Source organism: Lampris incognitus, chromosome 9 (genome assembly GCF_029633865.1).
Source record: "Lampris incognitus isolate fLamInc1 chromosome 9, fLamInc1.hap2, whole genome shotgun sequence".
In the NCBI taxonomy this organism is placed as follows: domain Eukaryota; kingdom Metazoa; phylum Chordata; class Actinopteri; order Lampriformes; family Lampridae; genus Lampris; species Lampris incognitus.
In genome coordinates this window covers 1,365,808-1,376,960 of record NC_079219.1, presented here as the reverse complement: position 1 = coordinate 1,376,960, position 11,153 = coordinate 1,365,808, and the positions used below count along the sequence as shown (strand labels likewise).

The following is an 11,153-nucleotide window of genomic DNA, read 5'->3' as shown; positions in this document are numbered from 1 at the left end:
AATCAGGAAGTTTTTACAGGTCACCAAGGGTTTGAGGGCGGTCAAGGTGGAAAATTACTTTCCAGACTTGCAGCTTTTTGTTGACTCAGTCAGACGTTTTGTGAAAAACACAGGAGATTTGGAGGTGAACACATTTACTGACCAGGAAATCTTCAGACTGAAGAATCTGGTACAGAAAGTGAAATTACAACTCCTTGATGATGCTTAAGACAAATTTGGTGGACGAGTGTGTTGCGCTGGGGGATCTTCCTCTTACTGCTGCTGGAGGAGCCACTGATTCATAGAGCCAGGCTGGATGTCCACGACTGGTGCTCTCCAGGACTTTCCCAGAAACTGGTTTCTACCTGCATAGTGGGAGCTGATGAAGATGTTTTTCTTTTCTTTTTTTTCTTTAAATTTGTGTAATGAGGGAAAGTCCTGGCTGTATTATTGGCTTAGTTTCATTTCATTTATGCACAGCGCTATCAACAACCATCTGATTGCACATCCAGAGGGAACTGTGATTGTGGCAGGAGACTTTAATCACTCAGAACTAAAGACAGTGCTGCCCAAACTCCACAAGAATATCAACTACCCAACCAGAGACAGAAATATTCTGGACTAGTTTACACCAACATCCCGAGAGCATACAAAGCTGCACCATTGCCACACCTCGGCTTATCAGACCACATCTCACTGGTAATGACTCCAGCCTATAAACCTCTAATCTGCAGAACAAGACCAGCTGTTAAGACTGTCCAAGTTTGGAGTGAGGAAGCCATCCCACGACTGCAGGACTGCTTTGGAAGCACAGACTGGGGAGTGTTTCCACAGGGAGCAGACTTAGAGGAATACACTTCAGCCATCCTGGCCTACATTAATTTCTGTACTGAGACAGTACTAGCCACCAAAACCATCAAGATATTTCTGAACCAGAAGCCAAGGACAGGAATATGCGGTCTCTGCTCAAGGCTCGAGATGCTGCCTTCAGGACAGATGACATGCTGGCCTACAAAAATGCCCGGAGGGACTTGAAAAAGGGCATTAGAGAGGCTAAACGCAGGTACAAGCAGCACATTGAGGGGCACTTCACACATAACAACAACCCCTGAAGCATGTGGAGAGGTATTAAAAACATAATGGATTACAAATGCAGCACCCCACACATCACCCGTGACAGCACACTCCCCGACACGCTTGACCAGTTCTTTGCACACTTTGAAACGCAGCTCAGTGGAGTGAGGGTCCAAATGACCCTGCCCAAGGAGGCACATGCACTCGTCCTACAGCGCCATCAGGTGAAATCCAGTCTGAGCAGAATCCATATCTCCGAAGCGGCAAGACCAGAGAGAGTGTCGGGCTGCACACTGAAGACAAGCACTGACCAACTGACAGGGGTGTTCACCGACATCTTCAACCTCTCCTTACAACAGGCTGTTGTCCCCACCTGCCTTAAATCCAGCACCATTGTACCTGTACCCAAGAAGACAGAAGCCAACTGCCTCAGTGACTCTCGCCCAGTTGCCCTGACCCCAGGTATTATGAAGTGCTTTTAGAGGATTATACTCTCTCACATCAAGGACATCATCCCCACAGATCTGGACAGCCACCAATTTGCCTGTCAGGGGAACAGATCTACAGAGGACGCAGTCTCAATTACACTTCATACAGCCCTGTCCCACCTGGAGCATCCAAACACATATGTCAGGATGCTTTTTTATTGACTTCAGCTCCGCTTTCAATATGATAATCCCCCATAAACTGGTACACAAACTCAGCAACCTAGGATTAAACACTACACTCTGTTCATGGATTATGGACTTCCTCACTCACAGACCACAAAATGTCAGGATAGGTAACCACACATCTTCAACCCTCATCCTGAACTCAGGTGTGCCACAGGGCTGTGTGCTCAGCCCAGCCCTCTTCACCCTTTTCACTCCTCCAACACTATAGTGAAGTTTGCTGATGACACCACTACAGTGGGAGTCATAACCAACAATGAGGAGACACACTACAGAGAGGAGGTCAAACATCTGGCTGGGTGGTGTTCAAACAATAACCGGGTCCTGAACACCAGTAAAACAAAGGAGATCATTGTGGACTTTAGGAGATCCAGGAAGACCACCCCACCCCCACTGCACATAAACGGTGAAGAGGAGCATATTGTGGATAACATCAAATTCCTGGGAATCCACATAACCAAGGAACTCACATGGTCACTCAACACCTCCCACCTGGTGAAGAAAGCACAACAGAGGCTTTTCTTCCTCAGGATACTTAAACAAGCCGGTCTCCCTTCTCAAATGCTGGTCAACTTTTACAGAAGCACAATAGAGAGCATCCTCTGTAATGTGTCGCAGTGTGGTATGCCAGCTGCACAGCAGAGAACAGGAAGGACCTGGCCTGGGTGGTAAAGACGTCACAGAGGATTGTGGGAGCTGTGCTCCCAGACCTGGATGCTGTGTATGCTGGTCGCCTACAGAAGAAAGCCAGCAACATCAGCAAAGACACAACACACCCAGGTCACTGTGTTCGTTCCCCTGCCATCAGGGAAAAGATACCGCCGCACCATCAAAACCCGGACTAACAGGCTGAGGAACAGCTTCTTCCCCAGAGCTGTAGCCTCCACCCCCCCCCCCCACCACCCCACACACACACACATCTGCCTATAGCTGCTGAGGACTAACTGGTACTAAAGCTGCTGCAATATGGACAACTATGTGCAATAACCCCATGCACTATTTTGAACTTTAAAAGTTGCTGCCATCTTTTATTGTCTTATCATCATTTTTACTACCTCACTTATTTTTACTACCTCGCTTATTTATACTAAATGTTGTTTGCCCTGTTTTATCTTGTTTTTTTTAAATCATTTACCTTGTCTAGTGTTGCTGGTCTGAGAGTCACCAAACGAAATGTCGTTGTGTGTACACAATGACAATAAAGTGTCTTGTCTTGTCTTGTTTCTTTGGTATGTAAATTGTGTAAACTCTACATCATGTCACGTTGTGCGTCTTGGGAGAGAGATCCTCCTCCTTTGCTCTCCCTGAGGTTTCTCCCTGTTTTTTCTCCCTGTTAAAGGGTTTTTAGGGAGTTGTTCCTCATCCGATGCGAGGGTCTAAGGACAGGATGTTGTGTTGCTGCAAACCCCCTGGGGTGAATTTGTGTTTATGTTGGGCTGTTTTATTTTGAATTTCTGGTTTTGCAAATACTTGTTTAGATACTCAATGGTCTTTTTTCCTGACTCTTCCTGTGTATGAGCTGGATGATAAAGAGATGATTGTGTTTGAGTATCAGCTGTTGGACGGTTATGTATTCTGAATAAATGTACCTTTTTAAAATACAAAAATCCCTCCCCCTCTCTCCCTCTCCCTGTGTCTCCCTCTCAGTCACTTTTCAGCATCTTAACTCAGCCCATCAACAGTTGGTTGGTGTGTTGGCGTCACTGGTGTTCACATCAACAGTGAACACCATTATACAGCTGCTGTGCCACACAATGGCTGTGTTGTCCTCCGCTGTCTCTGTCTGTCGTTCATTACAGACAGGCAGATTACTTCTGTGTTATCCACCTATTCATCACTTACTAAAGCAGAACTTACATTTGCATGGCTTCATTAACTGCATTCTAGTCCTGGGAGCTATGGAAAGTAGTATCGCGACTATCACACAGTATCCACACAGCGTTGACACATCCAGTACATACCATATAGTACATTAATACTCTGAACAAAACACGGAAACACAACGGACAGCAAATTATTCATATAACAATCTCAATAAGTGCCTTTACAAACAATAAAATAATATTGAATGAAAAATGTCAAACAAATCATACACAAATAGATTGTTTGAAAAGCCGAAAAAGCCATGGATAAAAAACAGTGCTGCATAATGATAAAGATGTGTAAATATTTAATTATTTTATCAATGCCGTCAGACAGAACATATAGTAGTGCTGAGCAGTGTGGAAAATATTATCATTATTTATTTTTATTAATTTATTATTATTATCATGATAATCACAAGGTATTTCACACTATATCAATGTAATAATATCTGCTTACATATAAAAAATACCATATTAAAGAGTGCAACTCAGGTTCATTACATTGAACTCTTTGGTAATGTGATGTACAATATCAAACCAGAGCTAGTTTTTAAATAATACTTCTCAAATATTTCTGACCTCATTTTTCTGGGACATTTTAGAATCTCATTATTTTTTTAAATAATATATTTATTGGTTTTCAGTTTGCAAATCACATCAAATTGTACATCAACAGTACAGAACACAGCAAACATTTCTCACCCTGTTCTCCCTCCCATAACCCAATCCCTAACCACTTGGTACAAAAAAGAAAGTTATATAAACTAAAGTAACGAGAAGAAAGATGAAAAAAAGACAAGAAAAGAAAAAGGAAAAAAAAACAAAAAACCACTAAAAAGAAAGCAGATTTAAAGGGTGTTTTTCTGGTCAGTGTACAGGATCCTATAAAGCTGCCCTCCTCCCCCAGAGCTCGTCTTGCCAACATTAACATGATGCCTTCAGAAGTACACAGAGGGTCTCCAGATATCATCAACACATCCTGTTTACGTCTGCAATACACCTTATCGTTTCCATTGACATGTTTGACGCCATTTCTTTCATCCACATTCCAATTCTTGGTCCATCAACATTTTACCAATTAAGAGCAATTATACGTTTAGCTTGTAGTATACACATGTCTATGAACCTGACCTCTCTGCTTTGTAAATGTGGGTTGGTAGGATATATACCAAGAATAACAAGCTTGGGATCCAATGGTCATTTCTTTGATAAAATTTAGCAAATCATATTAATAACATCTTGCCCGGATGATCCGCTGTGGCGACCCCTAACGGGAGCAGCCGAAAGTAGTAGTAGTAGATTAATAACATCTTGCCAAAAGGTTTTCACTTTCACACACTCCCATATACAATGATATAGTGTGTGTCCTTACACTGGATACCAGTATCAGGAATGTTATCATTAAACTTGTGTATTTAAACCGGAGTTATGTATGTCCGCATCAGCCGTTTATACTGTATGAGTTTCAAGCTGCTGCTGATCGTCTGCCTCTGTGCCTCCTTACATGCCTCACTCACTCCAGCCTTCTAAAGATATGTCCTCCCCTATATCTTCCTCCCATCATCTCAGTTTTGATTCAGATGAATCATCAGATCCGGACACAAGCAAGTCATACAGAGTTGTAATTAAAACCTTTATCATAACAATGTCTTGTGACTGCTCCCTCTAGTGGAGAAATGCCAGGTTTATCTAATGAATGATTTTGAGATGAGGATATAAAGCTCCTAAGTTGAAGATATTTGAAAAAATCATTCTTTGGAATGTCATATTTGGTTGATATTTCTGCAAATGACATAAATACTTCCTTTTCACTGTACATGTCTTGCACTTTCCTTAACCCCTTTTCAGCCACATTCGAAATCCTGTATCACTTTTCCCTGGTTTAAAATTGGCATTACCCCAAATAGGACTGAAGCGTGGCCAGGAAGAGTTTATATTCAAATATTTACAAGTGTCAAACCAAACATAAATCATGTTCGATATAACAGGGTTCTCTGTATTTCCCCCCGGTATTCATGATCTGCTGAATACCAATATAAGTGCAGCGGTAATCTTGGTGTAAGAGAAGAGGATTCCAAGTCCAACCAACCAGGGAGGGTTCCGGATGAAAAATAAAACATAATGGACCGCAATTGAGCTGCCCAGTAATACCATTGGATGTTTGGGCATTTAAGGCCTCCTCGGTCATATGGTAGATAGACTAAAGATAGACATAATCTGGGACGCTTATTTTGCCAAATAAAGTTGGTAAACAATTTCTTGATTCTAGTAAACAAAGATGAGGGAGGGGGCAGGGGGATATTCTGGAACAAATAAAGAAATTTAGGGAGTATGTTCATTTTTACAATATTTATCCTGCCAATCATTGAAATAGGTAAAGATGTCCAGTGTTCTACTGATGAGATACTAGCTGCCAGAATTGGGTCATAATTTATCTGAGCAATCTTATTCACCTCAGGGACAATTTTTATTCCCAAATATGTAAAATTACCCATTGAATTGAAAGTAGAAGCATAAACATGGCTATTTTTCCTCTCTGATTCATTAAGTAGCATTATAGATGATTTGGAGTGATTAACTTTATATCCAGATAGTTTTCCAAAGGTTTCAATAAGATCTAGGAGTGTGGGGATAGAGCTATTCAGATTTGTTAGGAGCAAAATTACATCATCGGCAAAGAGTGCTATTTTATGTTCTAAATGACCTTGGAATCTCATTATTATAAATTTCGACTTCAAAATTATGTTTTGCAATATGAAAATATCTGAACTTCGACCCAATACAGTATCACTGAAAGATGATAAACGATAATATTGAATGATTGCCCTGTGCTACTACATAAAAATATTTATTTATTTATTTTTTATACAACCAAGGCTAAAAGTGGACCTCAAAGGATGGCCCAGATTTGCCACACAGTGATCAACTGAGGGACCTTTAGTCAGCAGGGACACAGTATGTAGAGATAGTCTTTTATTGTAGAGGTAGTCTTGTAATGTAGAGGTAGTCTTTTATTGTAGAGGTAGTCTTGTAATGTAGAGATAGTCTTGTATTGTATAGAGATAGTCTTGTATTGTATAGAGATAGTCTTGTATTGTATGAAGATAGTCTTGTAATGTGGAAATAGTCTTGTATCTTATAGAGATAGTCTTGTAATATGGAGATAGTCTTGTATTGTAGAGGTAGTCTTATAATGTGGAGATAGTCTTGTATTGTAGAGGTAGTCTTGTAATGTGGAGATAGTCTTGTAATGTAGAGATGGTCTTGTAATGTAGAGACAGTCTTGTAATGTAGAGACAGTCTTGTAATGTAGAGACGGTCTTGTAATGTAGAGACGGTCTTGTAATGTAGAGATGGGCTTGTAATGTGGAGATGGGCTTGTAATGTGGAGATAGTCTTGTAATGTAGAGATGGTCTTGTAGTGTAGAGATGGTCTTGTAATGTGGAGATAGTCTTGTAATGTAGAGATAGTCTTGTAATGTAGAGATGGTCTTGTAATGTAGAGATGGTCTTGTAATGTGGAGACAGTCTTGTAATGTGGAGACAGACTTGTAATGTAGAGACAGTCTTGTAATGTGGAGACAGTCTTGTAATGTGGAGATAGTCTTGTAATGTAGAGACAGTCTTGTAATGTGGAGACGGTCTTGTAATGTGGAGACGGTCTTGTAATGTAGAGACGGTCTTGTAATGTAGAGACGGTCTTGTAATGTAGAGACGGTCTTGTAATGTAGAGACAGTCTTGTAATGTGGAGACAGTCTTGTAATGTAGAGACAGTCTTGTAATGTGGAGACAGTCTTGTAATGTGGAGATAGTCTTGTAATGTAGAGACAGTCTTGTAATGTGGAGACAGTCTTGTAATGTGGAGATAGTCTTGTAATGTAGAGATAGTCTTGTAATGTAGAGACAGTCTTGTAATGTAGAGACAGTCTTGTAATGTAGAGATAGTCTTGTAATGTGGAGACAGTCTTGTAATGTGGAGATAGTCTTGTAATGTAGAGACAGTCTTGTAATTAGAGATAGTCTTGTATTGTAAAGAGACAGTCTTGTATTGTAAAGAGACAGTCTTGTATTGTAAAGAGACAGTCTTGTATTGTGAAGAGGTAGTCTTGTATTGTGAAGAGGTAGTCTTGTATTGTAAAGAGACAGTCTTGTATTGTAAAGAGATAGTCTTGTATTGTGGAGACAGTCTTGTATTGTGAAGAGATAGTCTTGTATTGTGAAGAGATAGTCTTGTAATGTGGAGACAGTCTTGTATTGTGAAGAGATAGTCTTGTAATGTGGAGACAGTCTTGTATTGTAAAGAGATAGTCTTGTATTGTGAAGAGACAGTCTTGTAATGTGGAGACAGTCTTGTAATGTAGAGACAGTCTTGTAATGTAGAGATAGTCTTGTAATGTAGAGATAGTCTTGTATTGTAAAGAGGTAGTCTTGTATTGTAAAGAGACAGTCTTGTATTGTAAAGAGATAGTCTTGTATTGTAAAGAGACAGTCTTGTATTGTAAAGAGACAGTCTTGTATTGTAAAGAGATAGTCTTGTATTGTAAAGAGACAGTCTTGTATTGTAAAGAGACAGTCTTGTATTGTAAAGAGATAGTCTTGTATTGTAAAGAGACAGTCTTGTATTGTAAAGAGATAGTCTTGTATTGTAAAGAGATAGTCTTGTATTGTAAAGAGGTAGTCTTGTATTGTGAAGAGGTAGTCTTGTATTGTAAAGAGATAGTCTTGTATTGTAAAGAGACAGTCTTGTATTGTAAAGAGATAGTCTTGTATTGTAAAGAGATAGTCTTGTATTGTAAAGAGGTAGTCTTGTATTGTGAAGAGGTAGTCTTGTATTGTGAAGAGGTAGTCTTGTATTGTAAAGAGATAGTCTTGTATTGTAAAGAGGTAGTCTTGTATTGTAAAGAGGTAGTCTTGTATTGTAAAGAGATAGTCTTGTATTGTAAAGAGGTAGTCTTGTATTGTAAAGAGACAGTCTTGTATTGTGAAGAGACAGTCTTATTGTAAAGAGACAGTCTTGTATTGTAAAGAGATAGTCTTGTATTGTAAAGAGACAGTCTTGTATTGTAAAGAGACAGTCTTGTATTGTAAAGAGACAGTCTTGTATTGTGAAGAGACAGTCTTGTATTGTGAAGAGACAGTCTTGTATTGTAAAGAGACAGTCTTGTATTGTGAAGAGACAGTCTTGTATTGTAAAGAGATAGTCTTGTATTGTGAAGAGATAGTCTTGTATTGTGAAGAGATAGTCTTGTATTGTAAAGAGGTAGTCTTGTATTGTAAAGAGGTAGTCTTGTATTGTAAAGAGGTAGTCTTGTATTGTAAAGAGGTAGTCTTGTATTGTGAAGAGACAGTCTTATTGTAAAGAGACAGTCTTGTATTGTAAAGAGATAGTCTTGTATTGTAAAGAGACAGTCTTGTATTGTAAAGAGACAGTCTTGTATTGTAAAGAGACAGTCTTGTATTGTGAAGAGACAGTCCTGTATTGTGAAGAGACAGTCTTGTATTGTAAAGAGACAGTCTTGTATTGTGAAGAGACAGTCTTGTATTGTAAAGAGATAGTCTTGTATTGTGAAGAGATAGTCTTGTATTGTAAAGAGACAGTCTTGTATTGTAAAGAGACAGTCTTGTATTGTAAAGAGATAGTCTTGCATTGTAAAGAGATAGTCTTGTATTGTGAAGAGATAGTCTTGTAATGTCTCTGCTGCCTTTCATCTCCACAGGAATGGAAAGAAGGAAGCTGACCTGGAGGTTGCCCTGGCCAGACTCCGAGACCTGGAGGCGCTGCTCAACTCCAAAGATGCCTCGCTCACCACAGCACTGGGCGAGAAACGCACCCTGGAGGCTGAAGTTAAGGACCTCAAGGCCCAACTGGCCAAGGTAAGGCTCCCTGGCGGGTTTTTTTTGCTCCTCTACATTTTAATCCTTTAATTTCTTTTTTAAAGTCTCTTTTGATCTTCTTCAGCATTTCTTATTTAATGTATTTTTATGCCTTACGTAAAGCACGTTGAGTTGTTCTTGAATATGAAATGGGCTAAGAAAAAACTTGCCTTCGTGTGTGTGTGTGTGTGTGTGTGTGTGTGTGTGTGTGTGTGTGTGTGTGTGTGTGTGTGTGTTGGTTCTTTTTTAACTAAGATGCTCCTTTGTTTGTGCAACTTTTGTGACCTAAACCAATGATAACATTTTGATATATTAAATAGCTTGAATCTAAAAGAACTATTTTTATACTTCAGAAGAATGGATGTTTCAAAGAAACCGTTTTCACCCAACAGAACATATCAGCACGATAATCACCATGACAAACAGAATAAAACATGAGACGCATTCATTAGATACTTAGGTAGTTGAGATTCCGAGGTTCCTCGGCTGGATGAGGGACTGGTAGTCATTTTTAATTATACACTTAAGAGCAAGAGCAATGTTTAGTAAGATTTGCATTCACAGCATTTGGCTGATGCTGTTATCCCCATTACCACGAGACATGAGTGAAGTTATATTCTGAGATTGTGTCCATTACAAACAACCAGTAGTGTATGGCCAGGGTTCATACGGTCATGAAAAACCTGGAAACCAATACGTTTAAAATGCAGCTGTTAAGCCCTGGAAACGTTATGGACAATTATATTTTTAAGAGACAAGATATACTTTTATTAATCCGCGTGGGGAAATTCATGCTCTGCATTTAACCCATCCTAGCCATGTAGCTAGGAGCAGTGTGTCGCTGCAGTGCCGTGCCCAGATTGCCTTGCTCAGGGGCACAGGCAGGAGTATTAACCCTAACATGCATGTCCTTTTGATGGTGGGAGGAAACCGGACCACCTGCCGGACTCCCACACAGACACGGGGAGAACATGCAAACTCCACACAGAAAGGACCTGGGATGGCCTGGGGTTCAAACCCAGGACCGTCTTGCTGTGAGGCAGCAGTGCTGACCACTGGGCCCCCGTGCTTTATACGCTTCATAGAAGTCATGGACATTTTCATAAAGCAGCATTACCGGTGTTAAAGAGGGGATGGTGAGCCATTGCAGCAAGGCTTTAAAATGTCTGCTGTGTGTATGTGTATGCTACCGTTTGTGTCAGTATGCTAACATGTGCCTTCGCTGGCTGGCTTTCCTATCAGTTAGCAAGCTGTCTTGTTGACAGCGGGCTGGAAAAGTGCACTTTCAGCTATCAGTGACTTCAAATGACAAGTACAAATTACGGCTCGTAAAAGCTGTTGAGAGTAGGGCTGCTCATATACCATATTTGAAATATAAACTTACTTCTACATCCACTGGGCGGCACGGAGGCCCAGTGGTCAGCACTGCTGCCTCACAGCAAGAAGGTCCTGGGTTCGAACCCCAGGCCGTCCCAGGTCCTTTCTGTGTGGAGTTTGCATGTTCTCCTCGTGTCTGCGTGGGTTTCCTCCCACCATCAAAAAGACATGCATGTTAGGGTTAATACTCCTGCCTGTGCCCCTGAGCAAGGCAGTGGAAAGAAGAAGTGGTAGGTGGTCCCCAGGTGCTGCAGCTGCCCCCTGCTGCTATACAACAGGATGGTTACATGCAGACAACACACTCACTGTAAC

General features: G+C 40.6%; 1 protein-coding gene across 2 annotated transcripts in view; it reads left to right on the top strand.

Annotated features, from left to right (window-relative positions):
- The window catches only part of lmna (lamin A), a 115,388-nt gene that overhangs the window by 79,960 nt on the left and 24,275 nt on the right, over window positions 1-11,153 (top strand). For both annotated transcript variants that reach the window (XM_056286386.1, XM_056286385.1), the window contains one exon: window positions 9,308-9,464. In XM_056286386.1, the coding sequence (XP_056142361.1) occupies window positions 9,308-9,464 (157 nt within the window). The remainder of the gene's footprint in view (window positions 1-9,307; window positions 9,465-11,153) is intronic.